At 40.6% G+C, this 22,236-nt stretch overlaps 1 protein-coding gene across 2 annotated transcripts in view; it reads right to left on the bottom strand.

Annotated features, from left to right (window-relative positions):
- Positions 1-21,708, bottom strand: part of TMCC3 (transmembrane and coiled-coil domain family 3) — a 92,416-nt gene extending 70,708 nt beyond the window's left edge. The window contains exon 1 of one of the 2 annotated variants that reach the window (XM_042025701.1): positions 21,684-21,708. In XM_042025701.1, coding sequence (XP_041881635.1) covers positions 21,684-21,686 — 3 coding nt within the window. In that variant the 5' untranslated portion in view covers positions 21,687-21,708. Of the gene's footprint in view, positions 1-997; positions 1,097-21,683 lie in introns of those variants that run through there. The other variant, XM_042025722.1, reaches the window with a different exon arrangement.
- Positions 21,709-22,236: the final 528 nt, after the last annotated feature.

Consider the following 22,236-nt stretch of genomic DNA (forward strand, 5'->3'; position numbering starts at 1 on the left):
AATTCCGCTGCAAGTCTGAGTCTGTGACTTTGGTTCTTCTCTAGTAAAAACTCCCTTCCAGGCATGAGGAAAGGCAGAAATAAGTAGGCAAAATAGACTGATAGATTTTAGCTGATCTGCAGAAGGCTGGAGTCTACAAAGCAGTCCTTTACAAACAGAGCATTTGTAAGGCTCCTCACTCTGATGTCAAAACTCTTACATAAACAAAGGGATTTCCTTTACCTGAATTGCACACACAACACACGCACACACACACAAAAAAGGCAAATATAGATGGAGATGTGTGGGGAGCTGAAAGATTACCTCTACCAGTCCTATCTGATCCATCCTTCAGAAGCAGCCAAATGGCTGCTACAAGGGGTTCCACAATAGCTAAACTTGCCTTCGGCCTCTTCTCAATTGTTTCCTCAGGGATCTCAAACCCACTGGCCATCTCCAGCTACTTTTGTGCCATATGCTGGGGATTGCTGGTACAAGAGGAAGGTTTACCACCAGAGTGGCCCAGTGTCACCAGTTAACAAAATTCTGACACATACACAAAGCACCTCTCTGATGTAGATCACCATGGCACACTTAGGCATGAATTATTCTAGTCATAACTGGAATCTCCACTGCTGAAATGTCTGTTGTCACCAGGTTACCAGTTGCCTGAATCTTTATATTAGGCATGGATATGGAGAGGAACAGCATCCTTCACCTGAACATAGTATCCCAGTTTTTCCCAGTATCTTCATCTGATGAAAGCCATACATGAGTATTTGTCCTTCTAGCAAAATAACCAGCCTCAAGGAGTGTTGGCTTGCACTCAACATGAACAAATCAAATCCACAGGGATAAATACCTATTTTCCCATTTTTCAAGGGAGACAAACAAATTGTTACACAACTGTCATTGGCTATAGCTATTTTTGAGCAAAACATAGAGAATACAGAGACAACTTTGCCAGACCCTTTCAAAACAATCCATGTCAGATAAAACATCAAAAATAAACAGTTACCTGTAACAGGTTTGGTATGGGATTCCTTGTTTTACCTGAAGATACTGAATTTTTTGAGAAAAAGCCAGCTTCCTTCAGACTGATATATCTCCCATTATTTTGACCAGTTCTCCCCTTTTCCCTTTGACTTTCTTTAATCTTCTGAAATTTAATTGTCTTCTCCAAGGATTCCTACTGGTTCCAATATGAAGAACAGACAATTCACCACAAAAATATCTTCCAGGCATATACTAAATATGATACCTCCTTCAAATCTTAGCAGAGGTCCAGATCTCCTCAGGTTCTCGGTAATATTAAAGCTTTCATCACTCTACCCATCTAGTAGCTTTGAAAAAAGAAAAAAAAAAACTACCAAAAAAAAGTAACATCTGAGCAGGCACATCTGACAGAACAGAAGCAGAAGAAAACAATGATCAGTGTCTTCCTTTCAAGCCCTTTTTTGCATGTCAAGTGCAGTTTGTGCCTTATCTCCTTGACATCCTTCCCTTCAGCCAACCCACTTCCACAAGTGCCACACAGTAGCTGGTTGTTGGCACACAGAGTGACGACACAGTTGTAGGAACAGCACATACCTTGTGTGTAAGTGAGAGAGCTGGTATGTAGCAAAAGTGGGGAAATCAAACTTTCTGAATAGTGAACACATCTGGCTCTAAATGCTCATTTCTCACCTTCTCCTAATTCCAGAACACAGCTTGTAGACTCCACATGCCTGACAGACCAAAGAGCACATCATAAGCAAAATGCCTAAACTGACAGATACCTGGTTGTTGGGGCTGTGTTTTTCAGTACGTGTCACTAAGTCTTAGCTTGGTTGATTGAAGAGAGTATATTTGAGTTCTGCACACAATGCTGACAATTTCCACTCGTATGCATGTAAATAAAGGAAGTGAGGCTGTAATACCAATAAAGGAAATGGTTTTATTGCACACATGCTCTTTAGACAACTGCCTTCACATTTCCCCCAGGGTAGGAGCACCCTGCACAGCATTAGACTACAGAGAAGAGGCTCAGCAATGTGTCAGGCTAAGTAACTCATAAGGTAAAACTGTCAGGATCCTCAAGAACTGGATCTAGACTGAAGTTCAGCATCAAAGGCTGTAACATAGTTCTTGCATATAATTATAATGCTAGAGTAGAGAGATTGCATGAGTTTCTAATATATGCCATTCCTCATCCTTCCTCTAATGACTTCTCAGCAGAACGCAGGCTCTGTGTTCTTTTCAGCTCCTGAAACGTGTGTCATTCAAACGATGCACAGATCTTTCTTGGGATAAAATAATCAGGTTTTTAAAATCAGATAAGAATATTCACAGCCTATTTAAATCACGTTAGGAAATACCAATTCCAAATGTGATGCAAACACAGAAATTAAAAAGACAACAACCTTCTTCTTTATTTCTGTGGAATGCAAGAGTAATTTCACTCTTGACATCTTCTCTAATCAATCAATCATTCTCCTATTTGGCCATTGCATAAGAATGATATAATATTAACAGCATCCCTTTGGTTTTAATTCCTTACTGTAGGCAGCTATAAAATCTTGAGTGGGTCAGAATGTGCAACTACAAACCACTGTTGCTAATTTTAGGTTTTATTCTTGTGCCCCCGTAACTCAGACTCAGTCACTTCAACAAGCTGTTGAGAACTCTCTGAATCCCATCAGGAGCGCTGTCTTGTAAACACTGTTTTCCTAAGATTGCACATTTCTCCATGAAGAACAAGTAAATCCCTATGCTGGCTACCAGAGAGGACATTCAGATACTACTTTCTTCTGTTTTCTTGAAGGGCAGATAAACACTGCACTTCTGTCCAGACAAAGGTTAGGTCAGACCATGACCTTTCCTACACCTAGAGTAAGAGTCCTCATGGCACCAGCTGTCTCTACAGTGCAGCTGCACACGGGCAAAGTAATCAATTTTTGACAGGGACTGTGTACAGCTGAGAAGTTGGTAGCCTCCTCAATTCCCCATCCATCAACAGCTAGCTAATAGACAGAAAAGAGAAAGCAGTGGCTGGGATCCCACACAACCTTTCCAAGGGGATCATGCTCGCAGTGTGTTTTCTTAGCGTCATTTACTTGTCTGTCACTTCTGGCTCGTGTCCTCTTGTGTTCTTGGGCCAGGAGACCTCAATCACTTGACAAACTTTGATTCCTTGATATCAGTGGGAGAGGCGTATAAGCCTTCCTGCAGGCTTGCATGTAGAACCAAGGGAGGGCTCTACTGTCCCATCACAGCCCTGGCAACTATCACAATTTTAGCCAAATTTCCTGACATTTAGTGTTTCTCAAAGCTCCCAGTCCTGGAATGATAAAACCAAGTGAGATTCTCAGCTTCAATACTTTTTAATAGTGTAAATTTGTGATTACAAAGCTGAAAACGGTCATGCGTGTCATCTGACACCTCATAAAACAGAGGGCAAAGAGAAAAAAGTCACTTTTTAATCTCATTACTTAGGAAAGTCTGATTCATGGCTGCTAAGAATAAAAATTGGCAGAGAAGATGTAATACAGCTAAATGCTGCATTGAAGAAGTTGTACATCCTGCCCCCAAACTTTGATGTAGCTAAAAATTAATATCATGGAGTGTTTTGGCAGAAACAACTCACTCAAATCCTAAAATTCAACTACGGTAGGAACTGGACTCTCTACAGCAGCCCAAAGATACCATTGCCTCAGCACAGGCTGAAGATGGCCAATAGATGATGCTTTCCAAAAGCAAACCTACTTGATTGCTTACATATTTTCTGGCTCTGAGTCTGTTTAAAAAAAAAAAAAAAAAATCACTGAAGCTGATGAAAACAAAGCAATTGACAAAGTCAAGCCATAAGATGCAATTAGTCCCAGACATTATTATTGCAACTGCTTGTCTAGTTCCCCAGCACTCCCCCACTTCCAGCCATTGGGTAGAAACAACTTGCACAAAAAAATCTATTTAGAGAATTCATTAGGAACAGTCCAAGTTAATTGTGGCATGAATACAGATCAGTGTTAAGCTTTTAATTAAAAGATGCCAAATCTAACTAGGTCCTTGAAATACCTTTAGATAATACGAATGTGTCTGGGGTATGTATTAAAGGCACATTGTTTTGGTTTTCTTGCTCTCAGGTCATTATACAAACTGCCTCATTTAAGGCCATTTAAATGAAAATAGCTTTTAGAAACACCATAATAGACACTAGAAAACACCTTTATCAAAGATGAAAACAGTCTCTTGTATATTTATGAAAAAGAGTTTTTTAAGACACTGTAAGCCACAATTCTATTCTAGAATATTTCTAAAGGGATTCATCTACAAGATACACCTGTCTGGGAAATAACACCCATCTCTTCCACCCAGTCAGAAGAGAGCAGGGGGAAGGGAAATACAGAGTGCACCCCAGGTTATTTAACCTTTCAGTGAATACTCTTGAGTTTCTAATGAGTTTCCACTTCACAAGTCTCCTGTTTTAACAGATAATACTCAACCTTTCCAATAAAACTGGGACTCTGACAAATGCACATATTTTTCACATTTCCAGAGTAGTGTCTCCATAACAGTGATGAGAAATGGATAAAATTAATCACTTTTTTATCAATTGATAATCTGAAAAGTTTTTATTGAAATTAATAAAGTCAGATATTTGTAAAGCAATTAGCTTAAAGTATTTTTAGCTGGAAGTGTCCAATCTTCCAGATAAATTCAGAAGAAACTTCTACACTTCCCACAAAACCAGTGGGAGGACAGTAGTATCACTTCCCTTTATAAGCAAGTAGTTAGTTAATCTCCCAAAAGGATTGAAAGAAAACCCAGATAACACAAAATTCACAGCAATGTTAAAAAACTTGAAGGAGCTAAAGTGACACAGTGCTCCCTTGGGGACCAGCTAGCTTGGCAGATGTTTGTTGACAGAGATGTATGTATTCATCCCTCCTCCCCTCCCAGACTGGGGAAGGCCAAAGGCTGTTGAACCTTGAACGGTAAAGCTCTGCAGAGATATGCTTTGGTCAGAAATATTTCTATGAGTGACAGCTCAGCATGGAGTTCTGGAGGGGTGGCTTGCAGCTCTCCAGCCATGCACTGAGAAACCTTGAGCACAGCTGAACGAGTGCAGCAGGAGGTGACAGAAGCAGCTTTCTGAGGAAGCTTTGGGGAGTCACCCAGAGTGTTGGGGATGTCAGCAAGAACATTGCTCTGGGTTACTGCCTGACTGATACAATTCTGTTTATTTACAAGAATCTACAAAAATACCTGATTCCATTGCTTTTTTTTTTTCCTCCTAGCTGGTCTAGTTGAAGTGTACAGCCTCTACAGTGCAGCCGGGCTCGTCTCTTGCAGAGATGCCTTCCTGCATGTTTCAACGCATTGCTGACATCTATTGACATCTGTGTCAAGAGAGACCTGATGCATTGAGAAAATGAAGCTCTCGACCTCCAAGTTCAGCTGTTGAATGGTTTGGATAAGATCAAGCACCTATATCCTGTTAAGTTCACGTGGCTGATGTGAAATGCCAGCACTGTGCTGTGAACTCCCGACTCACAGGTAATGCAACAAGGAGTGGTGAACATGAGTTGGCAAGTTCACCAGAGGTCAGTGGATTTCCCACAGATTAACAGGCAGCAAAGGCATTTCCACTCAGCCTGAGACATTCTGTCATTTGACAGAATTATATTCTGAGAATATAAAACTCACAAAGAAGTTTCCATCCTGCCCAATTCGTTATTTAGTATCTTTGCTATACTGTATTGATTCCCAAACCTATTTATTCTTAGGTTTCTTTCAGGGTTTTGTTCTGTCCTAAGGGCATTTACCTTTCCCTTCGCAGACATTTCTTGGATATCCTGTATCTGTCACAGTTCCCTAGGGATCAGCTGCCACCTGAAGCCTGTCCAGATGGTCAGGACCTAAGCTGCATGGTTAGGAAATGGCTTCATACAGGGGAAGCAGGACACGAATGATTCTGTATGAGAACAACCCAGGAACAGTAACAGCTTATAAACAGAAAATTTGAAAGAACTATTAAAAAGTACATCCTCAGCACCAGAGGGGGGGAAGCTGAGCAGACAGAAGAGATTAAGAAGCTTATTTTTGTGGAGACAAGTTATGAAGACAACTCTATGCTGTATATGTTACTATGCTTTACTCTGATGCCCTTAGCTGAGATTGTAACTAGCGTTAGTGAACTACCAGTGTGATCCAAACTGGTAAGTCCTATGTGCCTTTAAGTAGTCTGCTTCCTTCATTAAGTACAAGTAATAAATACAGAAAAAAAACCAGCTAAGACCAAGTAAACCAAACCTCTGAAATATCTGCAGACAGCAATGTCATTTATTGACATGCTGTGCGGGCCTCAGACAGCAATTCAGTTCTTTTAAAACAGACCCAGCCCACCAAGTGGGCGTCATGTCATCTCTTACTTGACTGGAAACCATGTATAACCATAAGCAGAGTTGCAACACCGCCAGTGAAATTTATTCTTTGATTCTATCATGGTAAGAACTCTAGAAAAATGAAATAAGGGAAGAATTAAGCATTTTAAAATACTTGCTCAGAATAAGGGAGCACATATTCACATACAGAAGTTTCATGTACATAAGAATTAATAAATACTCAAAGTCCAAGTATTGTAAAAGGTAAGTTCTGTGTCATGGTTCTGCTTTAGCCAAGTGAAACAAAGGTAAAGTATGTTAACTTTCCATTTCTGTACAGAAAGTCCTGTTACTTGCTATCATGCCAATGTGTCCAGTTAAAACAACCATACTAAAACTCTCAAGCATAATGAAGCATTTTTCTAATCTAGCAATCAGTAGGTTATTGAAGCCAGAAGACTGCGTGACAGTGGTGAGCAGCCTCACTGAGAAACATCATACCTGGACCCCATCACACATCATCCTGCTCTAGCCACTGCAAGCAAATGGCCCAGCAGATCCAGACAGTTGGTTCTCTTGAACAATAGAACAAGTGAGCTTGAGCACATTTATGTTTTGTCTGTGGCAATATGACCTGAGATAGGATTTCTCTCTCAGCATACAGTATTTTAAAAACCTAATCAAGAGTCAAGATCCTTCAGTAAGAAAGCAAAGCACAGTATAATATTATTGAAGTGAGATGCTCCAGTTGACAGTGTTGTATATTTCTTAGTCCTTAGTGGAATAACTAAGGTGCAACTCAGAACACAATTCATTGCAAACATCCCTAATGTGGAAGTAACAGCAAATAGTAGCAAATGAACTCAAACGAAATAAATAGATAAATGAGCAGATGCTGATTTTTTACCATATCTCAGAGTTTAACTGAGGCCCCGGTGGCCCATGGGTGCAGCCACTGCCTTCATGTAAATGGGATAAGCATATTCAAGATATTTTTCCCAATCCTTCTTTTTATCTGCACTGAGAATTAGCCAACACACTCTTCTCTATTTTCTAGTCTTGACATGATACTGAAGAACTTCCTCAGCTGCTTATTAGCCATAAGAAATAGGAAGAAGATATGTATGACACATCTTTTAATGCAGAAATAAAAAAAAGAAGTGAAAAGCCATTTAGAGAGAACTCAAATGCACATGTATCACACAAGACCATAGGGGAAGGAAAACAATTTCCCAGCTCCCTCCTCAGGATCTCTTCACAGATTAGTAGAGTCTGCTTGCAAGAGTCCTATCCATTTCCCAATAATCCCTCAGGAGAGACCATATGAAAGGCAGATACACTCACTGGAAACAACATATGGGTAATAGATCTCTATGCATCATTAGAAAAAGAGAATATGAATCAATGCAACTAGTAATACAACTGTATCACATCCTGGCAGCTAGACAGATGGGCTCCTAGTAAGGAAATTAGAAGCAGCTGGAGTTGTCTCCCTGTGAAATATTAATCCCCAAGCTGTATTTTGTCACAGAACAAAGCTAGACTGACTTGCCATACCCAGTACTCAATTCTGAAGCTTAGAGGACCCCAACAGGAGTCACCAGCTTTTCATTTTCTAAAACACTCCAGGAGGCTGTTGGTTTTCTCATATACAGCACCTTCTCATGGTATCCAAGAACATCCAAGAAAGCCAAGACCCCAAAATGAAAGATCTGGCATAAAATTACTTTGAATGCTCAAAGCAGAGCCACATCAGGAATGTGGCAGGACAGGTGTCTGCCCCATGCACCTTCTCATATAGGTGGAAGCAGAGGACATGGGGCAGTGAGAGGAAGGACAGGATGCACATGCGATACCCGTGAAGTCTTCCTCATCCTTCTGCACTCCCAAGCATACATACAAGGAGATTAAAGTGAACAAAGGCACTATCACAGAATCATATAATTATTTAGATTAGAAAAGACCTTTATTATATTAAAGTCCAACAATTGAACTAACACCACAAATGCACCACTAAACCATGTCCCGAAGTGCCACGTCTGCATGTCTTCTAAATACCTCCAGGGATGGTGACTCAACGATTTCCCTGAGCAGGTTGTTCCAGTGTTTGACAACCCTTTCATTGAAGAAATTTTTTGTAATATCCAATCTAAATCTCCTCTGGTGCAACTTGAAGCTGTTTCCTCTCAACCTATTGCTTCTTACTTGGAAGAGGTCAGTCCCCACCTGCCTACACCCTCCTTTCAAGTAGTCTTAGAGAGTAAGCCTCCTTTTTTCCAGCCTAAACAGTCCAGCACCCTCAGCCACTCCATATGATATTTGTGCTCCATACCCTTCACCAGCTTCATTGTCTTTCTCTGGATGTGCTTCAGCACCTCAATGCCTTTCTTGCAGTGAGGGGCCCAGAACTGGACATAGGATTTGAGGTGTGGCCTCACCAGTGCTGAGTACAGGGGATGGTCAATGCCCTGGTCCTGCTGGCCACACTATTGCTGATACAAGCCCTAATCAGCTGCAATTCAAGATGGGAATGAGGTAACATGAGGTATGGAAATACCTAACAGCTGGGGTACGTATACATTGTGTATATATATACAAATACCCTAGCTGGAGTACACAACTTCCAGAAATTTGGAAAGAAGCTGGTAGATTCAGCACACATAAGATAAGCAGGCTGTACAGTAGGAGAAATTAGAAGTTTATTAATTACTGAGAAATCTCACTGAGGCCTAGAAATTCTGCATTTATGCAATTTAGAAATTAAACACTAAAAAGAGATGATGATCTGCAGCAGTATTTCCTAACAAGGTTAATAATAAGTTATTTATTTCCCTAAAGAGAAGAGGTATTTCCAAAGCTAATTCAAAAAAGCCCCTACGCCTCAATTTAGTTATTAGACAAGTTTTATAGGAGGGTTTCTCCTCTTCTTTTCTGTGGAGGGCAGAGAGCTCAGTAATCAGAGAGGAAAACTGACCTCATAGAAGTTTCTGTTCTGTTAGCTGCAGTTCCTTGTTGAAGAAAGGTAGTTTTTCATTCTGGTGAACAACCACATCAGCATTTCAGGCCTCTGCATGAGTGACCACAGCTCACTTCTAACAGTAGTATAAATTTCTCACATTTACCCATGGAGGAAGGTCTCGTCCACACCCAGAGAAATGGGACTCTGATAGCTGTAACTGGAGGTGTTCGGGAGTGTCCTGCCTGCATTTTCACCAAATCTCCTAGAATACATTTGGCTTTTATGATTGAACACCACAGTGCTCAGCCATAAATACTGGCTAACTGATATCTTCATAAGGCTGCACTAACTGGTCTGAAAAGCAGCTTTTCACATGAATGAATTAAATTTCATAATACTCCTGAGATTTAAGCAATAATTAGCCAGTCAGTATAGGTAAAACAATAACACATTTCACAGAAAACCCCCCCTCATTTATTGTTGATACCTCTGCATGCTATCAAATTATAAAAATAATTAAAATTAATTGCAACATCATAACTGGTTAACAGCATACTCTCACCCCCAGATTTTTTTCAAAATGAAACCTTTCAAGCACTTCTCTCTATGAAAATTTCTCTCCAGATCTAACTTCATTTTAGGGTGAATTCCAATTTGTTTTCTGATCCTATTTCTATCTTTCTTTTTGATGACTTACTTAGTAGGCATAGGCAGTAAACATCCACATCGGAGGTAGCCTCCTGACCTGTTCTTCTAGTTCTGTTCCCCAATCCCTTTCTTTCTTATATAAGTGTTTTCTAAGATTCTAAAATCACAGATGAAAACTGCCTAAGTTTCTAATTTGGATTTAATTGCCTCTCATTCAACCTGCATCGATAAGTAGACCAGTCTGCTCTCTGGGATTTTAAAGTACTAAAAGCTTCTCCTTCAGAATCAAGGACTGTATCTTCAATAGCTGCATGTTTTTTTCCTCACCGGGCTCAGTGAATTTTTACATCTATAGGTGTAAAAGAAAGCAAGTTCTCTTTAATGATAGTGCCGAGAAAGAAAAAGACAAAACAGCTTTATTTGTGAATAAAACCTAATGGCACTCAAAGATCTTTGAAATGTGAACCTGCCACTTACAAAAGCTGCACAATCTGTGATTAACTGTGACTCGATACTACTGCCAGAGGGCTAAAGTTTTACTATTCAATGAGAAGATATGGGTTGAAAGAACTCAGACATCAGCTGTAGGATTCAGACACAGCACAGTCCTAGTTTCTAACCAAATTTTCATCAAATCAAGCTTCCTGTTGTTGGTCCTCCATAAGGCATAAGCTTGGCTCTTTCTCAGTAAGACTTTAATAGTATTTAGCTTACTGACAAAGAGTTCACAGTTTCTGTTATGGCAGATGTTACCTACATGACTTGTTTGCATGCTGAGGATCTGATTTTGCTGCAGATTAAGTGTAAATCCACTCCCTGGCCCACAGGCAAGGCAGGTACTTAGCATTTCAAGCTACCAGAAGGAGATACTGACCAGAGCCCCTCAGCCTGGGACTGGACCACAGTCTCCACCTAAAGATAAGTTTGTGTAAATACTGGCTAACTGGTATCTTCATAAGGCTGCACTAACTGTTCTAAAAAACAGCATTAGTTTATAACTCAGCATCCTGCTGATTGATGATGAGAGAAATAAGCTATGTAACAAAACCTTGAACAATGTCATATCTAAAAATAGCCATCAGATCAGACCAGTGCAGTAATAGCACTGTAATATTGGTACTAATTACAGGCCAACAGATTGCAGACCAATTGCAGACCTTGGAGCTAAGAGCAGATTTCTGAAATGAGCCAGAACAAGATGTACTCAGAAAGACAAAACACTCTTGGATACTACCAAGAAGGTAGCTGCATCAGATCAGCCTCGTACTGAGGTGCAAGGAGAACCTCCTAAACCATTAGTAAAGCTGCAGTACCTCATTACTTTTGAAAGCCCTTGATATGAACACCAGTGCCAAAGTACTTGTAAATAAGCCTACTCAGTAATTTTCAGGGGCCAACACTGGGCTCCACAATGCTATTGCCATTTACAGGATCAGGCAGGCTAAAACAAAAGCACAATTAATAACTCATACTACAGATTCATCTGCCACAACTGGGATCATCTTCCCAGAGCTGCTCATTAACTACCGCAAGAGCTTCAGCAAGCACAGGTCAAAGTGCTCTGTGATTACAACAAAGCTGCATCACCCTGCACTGAATCATGGTGACATAGTATGCACAGAGAGAAAAGGTTTAGAAATGCCCATTAGCACTCTTTACACAGGAGATGGAAGAAACAGAGCTGGGAGTACCACGGGCAGGCAGAGACCGTGTACAGGAGAAGTGGGAATGAAAATGGAGTCTTGAATAGACCACGGTCAATCAAAGATGGGAGAGAATGGCAATGTGCATTTGCCAGGAAACTAGGGAAAGAAGGTGCTTCTGAAACACAAGAGAATGGTCAGCCCTCTCAGAGGAGGAGGAAGAAGAAAATCAAAGGGTAAGAAGGAAGCGAGAAATCATGTCCTGAAACAAGGAAGCTTCTACAATGCTCAGCTGCACCCCAGGAAGAAACACATCCTGGAACACACACACGTTTCCTGGCTGCCCTCTCCTTGCCATACTCACTCTCGGGAGCAGCAAGATAAAACCTGTGTTGAAAAGCCACTTGCTTTTGCCTAGGTGAGCAGGACCTGCCATGCTTCCCAGAACAAAAAAACCTGTCCTGGACTTCTGCTTAACCTTGCATGGCACTTGATCAGAGCGTACCAACAAAGCAGTATTTTTGGTGGATGCTAAAGGATATGGAAAAAAAGGACAACAGTTAAAAAAAAATTATTGCTGTCACCTGAATGAAGAAAATGGCACTTGCCATTGCTACCCATCCAACATTCCAACTGTGTTTTTCTTATTTTATAATGTCACTTCCCAATTCCTCTACCCTGAATTTCTGCAAAGGTGTTAGTATGGGATCATCAGAATCCCACAGTTCTCAAGCTTTGCTAAAGTTACCATAAATGCATTAGAAAATTGCAGGGTACAATTTTAGAGGAGGGGAAATGAGAGACACAAATAATGGTGCCATAATATCCACCAATTTTGGTTTCATTTTGCACAGAACTTCATACTTTCATAGCACTTAATACATTCAAAGTGCATCTTTAATCAATGTGTTTTCCAGTTGGATCACTCAGTTCTTCTACACAAATTTTCTAAGGAGACAGGAAGTTCTCTGGAAAGCAGGAATAGTCTGGCCTACTGAATTCCTGTGTCTTATATTTAGGAAGTCATGGTGATTGTGAGCTCTCACCTAAGTTGTTCAAAGATTTTTTATGCTTAAGCTTTTCCCAGAATTAAGGCTCCCACCCATCTGCCTTTTGCATTCAAACCTGGTCTAGAGGTAACTGCATGCCCCTCAAAAAAGTAAATATCTTTGCCCTCCCCCTTCCAGGCTAGGCACACTAGCACACCATACTGTGTCTCTCAGCAGCCAGCATCTTGTGCCTAGCTGCCCTCAGAGGAATAGAGACTCACCAGCACTACATGCGGAATTTCTTAACACATAAGCCAGCAAAGGTTAAGGGGTGATGGATATTTGTGTTTCTGGATTCATGTTTTAGAGCAGAGGGGAGTCTGAAGGCAAATTTGTGAGCTAAATTTCTTCCTCAAGCCTGTGAGATAGGAGGCAAAACATCACAGTCACATGCCACATCCTTCATTCCTTTCAAGAACAAAAACTATTTTTGTTGCGTATTACAAAAAGTTTTATTCTTTTTCCTCAAGAGAGACCACATCCTAGCTGCCCACCAGCCTACTGTCAAAGTCCAGCAAACAGAGAAGACTGAACTATTTTCTTTAATCTTGCCCTCAAAATAGAGTAACCCTTTTTTCCCCCCCTCAAAATCTAGACAAAAAATTCAGCCCAAATCAGATATTCAGAATTATCATCTCCACTCAAACATTTAAGGGGTTGTAAACTTACTACCAGGGGAATAAAATCCCACCAACACACTATTCCAGCTCTCATAACTTCTGGCCCAGTATCCAGATCAGTGTCACCAGATGAACATATCACTTGTCAGCAGGAAAAATAACAATGCCACACTTGAAAGTTTTTAGCTCTCCTAGAGAAAATGTGAAATGGGATCTCAGTACATCTGACAGTTCAAGAATCAGTATAAGATGAATGAAGAAAGCCTTTTTTTTTGGGATCAGTATCAGTTTTTAAACATTTAACATTAGCAATTCTGCTGTTTACCCCAAAATATCACTTGTACAGAATGTAACTACACCTGCACTCTAAAAAATTAAAAAGGAAATAGAGTACAGTTGGAGCTAGTCATAAATATGAAAAAGCAGATAAATAATGAAGAAACGCTACCTGTACCTCCCTTTCTGTGACCACTAAAATTTGAAGTATGCCTAGTGGTCCTTTCTGTATTGTATTTAATGGGCCTTTTTCCATTACATGAATTTAAAAGAATATATTTGAATTCTGCTCATGGAAAATTTTCTCCCCTCATTAAGCACGACAGCAGACATTGAAAACAAAACCAGAACTTGCCAGTGAAAGTCATGCTTCAATTAAAGCCATTTTTTTTTGTAACAAAGTAGGATATTTGCATCTTGTAAGTGGAGCCAGAGCCATCTTCCTTTTGAGCACTGTCCTGCAAACATTCTCACACCTATGAGACTTTGTTTGCATTAATTTAGTGTAGCAATTCTTATAAGCAGAAATTACTTATATGGTTCTATCTACTGATGAAACAACAGGAAAAAAATGAATGTTGTGATCTTTTTCTTGTATGCCAAGACCAGTGTTAGAAGAGAGTATGGTCTTCCCTCAGCTGTGGTCAGGACTTGGGCCATAGCCTGCCCTCAAATCACATTCAGAACTATCTGCAGAAATCATCTCTCACCACGAGAGGACTCCTAGCTGGCAGAGTAAGAAATGTGATTTATGGAATACAAACACCACAATGCACCATTTACTCTCATTTCATTCAACTTCATATCTCCTAGTTGAAAAAAAATATCCTATGCTATCCAGTTTATTGGAGGAGAGTCAGGTTACACTAATAGCAGAGACTAACCCATCAAATCAACATTCACTTACTCCAATTAATAAATGTAAAGAGATACAAACCTGGGACCAAATTGGGAGATAAAAACTGAATGGAGAAACATCACAGAGAAAAGTGACATTCCTTTGTCAAAGGAAGATTTATTCATAAAACAGGAAAGCAATTTCCAAGCTGTTCAAAATCATTTGTGCAACAAGAAGTTAATATAGCACGATCCATATACAAGTCCAGAAATTCAGTCAGACTCACCGCCCCTCTTACTCATGATGAAAACTCTTGAGAAGTCATTGCTGAAGGGTTGACAAGTCTTACGCTTCCATGAGAGGACATTGGTGTGGATTAAGTGTCATTTTGCAAGGTGAAGCAAATATTATACCCAGTAAAATGCAGAAGTGTTCTAAAATCCCTGAAAGAACATCGGTGGGAGGAAAACACCTCCTTGCCCATTCCCTGAAAGTGTTCAAGGCCTGACTGGATGAGGATCTGAGCAACGTGGTCCAGTGGAAACCACTCTGATTCTATGAAACGTAGCAAGATGGTCAAAAATTAGTATTTCCGTGGTCCTTTAGAAACTGGGAGAGAAGCAACTTGCCCCAGACATCACCCATCACCAGAAATGTGTGTAAGGACCAGGAAGGGAATTTCCATTTTCATAATATTATGGCTGTGTTTAAGTTTAAAACTAACTTCTCAGCACTCTGGAGCATGCCCCTGGCACAAGCCAGGTGGTCTCAGGTGGCCACAGCAGGGAGTACCAACACACTCCAGGTATGCCCTGGTAGGCTGTGGGGAGGGCAGTTGAGGGCCTGCAAGCACCATCAAGTCAAAGCCAAGCTTTCATGATCCCTGTTCCACCCTCCCTTTGCCTCCTGCCTCTCCTGTCACCTAGAGACACAGGCTACGACCAGCATGGGAAATCCCTCATTATCTTGCTTGCAGCAGTGGAGGGAATCCTAAAACAAGGTATTAAGCTCAGAAGTCCAAATGATCTGTCTAATCTGGTTTTTTCTTTATTATTATTTATTATGATGACTAATAACTTCAAGACTCCATCTCAGTACAAAGACACAGAGAAGCCTGGTACAGGCTTCTTAGTGGAAATGCAGAGCTGAACAACATGTTTGTCAATTAGCAAACCCCCCAGTAAAGGGTCTGACTCAAAGTAATGACATATGGTTAAATCTTATTAGTTACAACACAGTGGCATTTTCAGTCTAGGTGTGCCTGGCACAATGCATTGAACTCAATACATAATTCAGTGGCTCTCTTTGCAGAGCCACGGCCTAATGCCTGATCTTACTGCTGCTCTTTAAAACACACAAGTTATATTTATATTAAAACTAGCAATGGTAACAGCAGCAGTTATTTCTACTGTCAGAAGAAATGCAGGTCGTTTAGTTTGGGAGTGCCATCCCTTATCACCTCTGTGCTGCTAGGAGGTCACCCTGCCCAGAAGATGGAAACACAAGAGGAAAGCATCATAGCTGGCGCACAGGTTTTCACTTCTGGCAAATACTTCAGGAAAACCAAAGCAGAACTCACCCTCTCTCCTATGCATAAGGTGACTGTTTTTTTAAAAAGGCAAGGGCATATCCTGACCTGTGCTAGCCTGAGAAAGGGAAGGGGATAAAACCTAGAAACAAACTCCACAGAGAAGCAACAATATCATGTCCTCAAAGGTCAGCTCAGGTTTTCCAAATCAGATGTAGTACAATCTGTCAGCACAGGATGTAACTAAAGAGTAAGGGCTCCAACAGAGAGGGAGCATGAGCCTTGGGGAAGAAAGAACTACCAAAATGTGGGACACTTTCCTTAGGCAGCTGATGGAGGCTTCTTTGCTGAGGCAATGTGAAAAGAATCACAAATACTGTACGAAAATTCACAGTGAACTCACAGTGATTAAGAATATGATCCAGCAGGCTTTCTCTAGCTCTTAACGTCTCGAACCTAAAATCTACCAGTTTGTAAAGGCAAAAGGACCATGAAATGGAATCCAGTCTAGAAAAGATATAAAAAAGAAAGTAACCAAAATGCTTTAACCTTAAGTTCCAAGTTCGAAAAAATATGATTATTTTTTTCCCCTCAGGCCATGTATACTATTATTTTCCATGTCAAGTACTTGTGCATAACTTTCAGCTTAGCTGTGCATGAAAGCCAGGCTGTGAAGCCGAGGCTTGTTTTTGACAGTAATGATACCCAACCCACACCACTACACAGAGACACACCTATCTCTAAAAGCAATAGTCATAAAACAGAGAAAAAACAGGAAGTAAGTCACTTTACATAGTTTGGTATTTAAAAGAAAAAGATCCAATCAAATTTCCTCTAGGTTTTGGGTACCTTCATGTGCTACCACAGAAGAAAATCCAAACTAAACTAAAACCCCATAATCCAAGACTATTTTAGAAATAGCAGATTTTGAATGAAGTCTGAACACTTTCATATCATCTGTCATATTGATAAATTATAAGTGCATACAGTTAGCACTACCTTCTAGAAATTATCTAGAAGACATAAAAGGATCAAAGGACCATGTGGATGGATGGTCTGGAAGGATCAGAAGTGCCCATACTTTTCTGTTTCTGTTCTTCCAAATAAGGTAAACTGTGGAGAAAAATTTTCCAGGGACAAGGAATGCAAAAAATCACTATTAGCAACATCAACTAAATCCTGCTTCTCCAAAAGGTGAATTCCATTTCTCTTACAAACTTCTCTCTGCCTCCTGTTTATTAAGTGCCACAATCAGTTGGCCAAGTCATCTAAACTACATGCAACACTGCCTGAAGCCTGTAACGAGAAAGCAAGAAGAAAGCAGTGGTTTTTACAGCTTAGGACTGGTGCAAATTCACAAGGCCTAAGTGGTTGATACCATTAGGTTTTTCATTATCCAGAAGACAGCTACATATGCAAGTGGGTGTCAGAGGTAAAAACTTCATCATTTCAGTTCTTATCTACTTTTTTCCTGTCCTAGCAGATAAAAAAAAAAAAGAGCAGACTTCCTCAGTAGTACCAGATCATCTCATCCAATTCTCTCACAGGAAGACACCACCAGCTAGGACACAGTCATGCCAGAGGCATTTCCCAGGAAAGCACAGTCATGTGGAGGCATGTCCCTACACATACCCAGTGTAGCCAACAGTGAAGGCAGTAAGAAACTGCTGTGGTGAAAGCCCTGTTTAAGCATTCACATTTGTCAGCCAGTGGATTCCTTTCTTTTTCTCAAGCATTTTCTTACAAGGCTAAAAATAGTTCAGCGGTGAAAGCCATTAATAATGGAGTGAACTGTGTCGTGGGATTTGGTGTCACATTAACTGTATAAAGAAATAACAGCACAACAAGGGCCTGGTTAATACTGCATCCCCTGTTGAACTCAAATTAACACCTAATTAACACGACAAGGGTTTGCATTAAACTCAGTGCTGAGGCAGTCCATCAGCCTTTCTGACAAAAAACTGCTCCATTTTTTGCTGTTTTCCAGTTCACTGAAGCACAGACATTTTAGGTCAGCAAACACCACAACACAGCTCTGATCTCCTGCACCATATGGGCCACAGAAGTCATTCAGGAATCCCTGCAGTGAAGAGATGACTTCTGAGGCTCATGAACAAACACTGACCTCAGGAGTTTGTAGATGAAGCAAATCCCAGGCCTGGTTATGATTTGCACTAAGACTAGTCTCCATTCAGGACTTTTTTTAGCCCACTAGGACAGACTGAAGGTGCAAGGATCAAGTCCTGTCCTTCCTGGGCAGGCAGCTCTTGCTTTGTGTCCCAACCTCTTACTCTCTTAAATGTAATTCAGTCTTCAACACAGATTCTCCAAGGTGCATAAGTGCAAAGAGAAGGTAAAATTTCCAGTATGCTGCTATTTGTGACTTAAATCATTACATGAATCTCAATTTTGAGTAGTAGAAGGCTAGAGAATAACCCAGCATACCTCTCTCTCCCAAAGAGGTATGAACAGATGTATAGTTTCATGGACAAGGCTCCAAAGCCAGATGGGAGCTGCTGCCTTTCAGATGGAGTGACTGACAAAACTGAACTGGAAGTAAACGCTACAGTCTCAGTGTTCTCAAGAGTAACCATGTTAAGTCAGAGGAAGCCAAGAGCAACTACTCACTGATGTTTGCAATGATGATGGTAGCACAAAGGATTACTTTTAAGAAGTTCAAAACCCAAACACAAGTCAGGTTAGTTTCTCTCCAAGGATTTCAGAACCTACTTTTACCTATATGTTTTTAACACACATGCTGCATTTTCCACTATTAGGTTAATTATCCTTTTTTGTGGATTTGAGACACTATTTCTTAAATCTCCTTCTACAAAGAAAACGAATGGATGACCTAAGAAAGAACTGAGACCTTGCAGCATTCCTTCTTGCAGGGCAGATGCAGGAGAGCCCTAGCACATCATTGACAATGCTGGTTAAAGACCCCTTACTAAAGGTGAGGTGCACTACCTCTACTCTTAGAATCATAGAATCATTTCGGTTGGAAAAGACCTCCAAGATTATCAAGTCCAACCATTACCCTGGCACTGCCAAGTCCACCATTGAACCATGTCCCTAAGAGCCACATCTACACATTTGTGCAAATACCTCCAGGGATGGTGAGTCAACCACTTCCCTGGGCAACCTGTGCCAGTGCTTGACAACCCTGATGCAACTTGAGGCCGTTTCCTCTTGTCCTGAAATCCTTATACAGACAGGGAGCTACACATACATGAGTGGATGAAACATGGAAAGCAAGCCCAAGTCTCACTGTGTTTCACCCAACAGGCACACATGCGCACACAGAAAACTATTAAACCAGATCATACAGCCACCTTCTGTAACTGGCTTCCCTGGTTATTGCCACCTGATACACTGAACAAGAATGAAAGTCACCTGAACAGGAACTGGCTTAAGATACTGAAGCCCATGCATTTAATCCCTGAGTGGCTATCTTTAAAACAAGGGCATAGTGATATATAATTTCGTGGAACCTGAGCTTTCTGCAGTCTTCTGAGAGGATCATCTGTTCCTGTCAGGACACTGTCCTCTGTGGCACCATAGCAGAGCTGCATTTGAAGAAATAAAAGTGTAGGAAAAAGTGAAAAATACCATCACAGTGTGCTCAAACACAACAGTCATTAGATACCCCAGCTTATCAAAGAGGATAGATAAACAAACAAAAATTAGTTTGTCTGGGATCTGTCTTTGGGCCTCTCTACCTGTGTGCTCCCAAGTACAGCACTGCACTGTATTGCAGAGAGAGATCCTGCCAGACACCAAACTGTACAGACACTGCACAGCCCCAGACTGTCAGGAGCAACATCTATTTTGCTAACATATCAACACAGCATAATAAGAGCAAGATCTAACAGGGAAGAAATGTTCCCTGAGGATCCCACCATAGAGCAGAGACGAGATGGCACAGTTAAAGCATTAGCAGGAGCTTTCACAGTACCCCTGAGGTGCCTGAGGTTCTCACCAACAGGCTATAGCCTGATGCTTAGATACTGATAATAAAAAAAAAAAAAAAAATCTTGCAGTCCCAGGAGAAAACCAGTCATACACATCTCCAGTACCTCATCATTTGAGCTACCTTTGTGTATTTCTACACAATTTAGAGGCTATAAATCATCTTATTTTAAACAGCCTGTAAATCGTCTTATTTACATCACTACATGGGGGCTTTTGTATATTTAAAACCCTTTGATTGCCATTGGCTATTAGATGGCTGACCTGGGCTGTCTAAGATTCAGATACCTGTAGTTAGGCAGTCAGTCCCAAAATATACCACAATAGAGCAGGAATTCTCACTGGGTTGCCCAACTCCCAACATTGTGCTTCTTAGCACATTTAAAAACAAAACAACCAACCAAAAATACATTGTTAAAAATTTCTTGTGCCCGTCTGTTTGTTTTCTGGCATTGAACCGTTGTTCAGTTTTCCCAGCTCTTACCCACGTAATGTCAGCTCTTTTCTGTCCTCTCTATGCATATGCTGCTCACATAAACTCTTCCTAATTAGGGTTGCTTTATGAAAATCAGCCTTGCCCTACCCACAAAACACATTTGCTACAGATGACCACACAGTCAATAATTATGAGAAATAAAACTTGTTCCACTTTCAGGTCACATCTTCTATTCTGCAAAAGAAATGCACCACTGAAATGCCAGGTTATTGCATTCTCAACTGCTATTCAGAATCTAAAGAGTCACTAAATCCAGAAATAGGTTCTGATTTTGAAGAAATCTTCTGTTGTCTTTTCTTACAGTCAGTACAATAAGAATAAACTTATGGTATAGAGTATCCTGGATATTATATCAGAAAAGAAAACTATATGACTTAAAGAAAGGAAGATGACAACTTTTAGTGATTTAATTTGCTTTAAAATTAATACTAGCTAAAACACGCAAGGACTGTTCATAAATTTATACCACCCATTTATACCACTGCATTCTGTATGCAGGCATTTGAGTCAGCAACAGTGAAAGTGATCTCCTGGCCAACTTTTCACAAGCATATGATATTAAAGTCATAAGGTGAATCAACTGCTAACTTGACCAATGAAAACTAAAACGAGCCCCTGCAAAACAAGAGATAAGTGAGGAACATGACAAATATATTGGAACACTTCAAATGCAAGTCTTCCTCTGTTTTTCCAAAATGAAGGATAACTGTAAGTTGTGTAGAATCACAGAATATCCAGTTGGAAGGGACCCAAAAGGATCATCAAGTCCAACTCCCTGCTCTTTGCATGACTACTTAACACTAAACCACATGACTACAACAATGGTCACAGTAAGAGCTGCAAACACGAACAACAGAAATACTGATTAACCTATTTTCTAATCTTTCATAAATTTCAAAAGTACAACAACTCCAGTAAATACCACTATTATCACATACAGCTCATGTCACCTAATTAATCACTGGTAGTTATTACTGCCAAACTCTTGACATTTAGGATACAAACACTCCATCCTACAGTAACAGTCACCTCTGCAGGCTGACTACTACTTGTTTAGCATATGCACAGCACAGCTTGCTGTTGTGGAAGTGAAGAGGGCAAAAGACAATTCAAACTACAGTGTTTGAGCATCTGGAGAACATCTGGAGTACTCGTAGGCTGCAACCATAGCTGACCACCTAGTCCTGGCTGGAAAAACAAATAACAGCACTATCTAAATACAGTTAAGTTGTACTCAGGAAGTAAACAGTGTTCCCTAAGCAATCCAGAATGATAAAATTCTCCCAACAAGGTGAGAAGGGTTAAGTAGGTACCATTAGCGTGGAGAAGTAGACAGTTTCTGCCTTCCTGTAGCAGCTGTAGGAGTTACCCCCTGGAGAGAAGCAAAAGCATGAGCTGAGCAGCAAGGACCTCAACAGCACTGAAGTCAGACTAGAAGGTTGTTTCTATTTCTATAAGTGCAACCCAGCAGTTGTCTGTCTGCTAAAGATAGCCTGAGAACCTTCCTCAAAACTAGATGATGACTCCTCCACTTGCGTGAATGCAAAGCCTCTTGCACTGCATGAGCATGCACTCACTCCATCTGTCTAGGATGGACAGACGGTGCAGGAGGTCTTGCAGTACTTACGGTGTTTCTGAAGGCTGCTTTTTCTGACCAAAGACATGTGGGCAATATTTCCAGGATGAATTTTAATAGCTCAATATTAGTGAAAAGGCTGGAGACTCTGCAGGGACCAGAAACTACAAGGAGGACCTAGGTTTGCTCTTTTTCCAATTATGTACTTTTTCTTTATAATCCTATAAAAAGATGTAAACTGGTTTGACTTTTCATTGCAAGATTACTAAGGCAAATGAGAGAAAAATAAA

This window comes from Corvus kubaryi, unplaced genomic scaffold (genome assembly GCF_017639235.1).
Source record: "Corvus kubaryi isolate FWS band 111438036 unplaced genomic scaffold, C.kubaryi_AGA036_p1.0 129, whole genome shotgun sequence".
Lineage (NCBI taxonomy): Eukaryota > Metazoa > Chordata > Aves > Passeriformes > Corvidae > Corvus > Corvus kubaryi.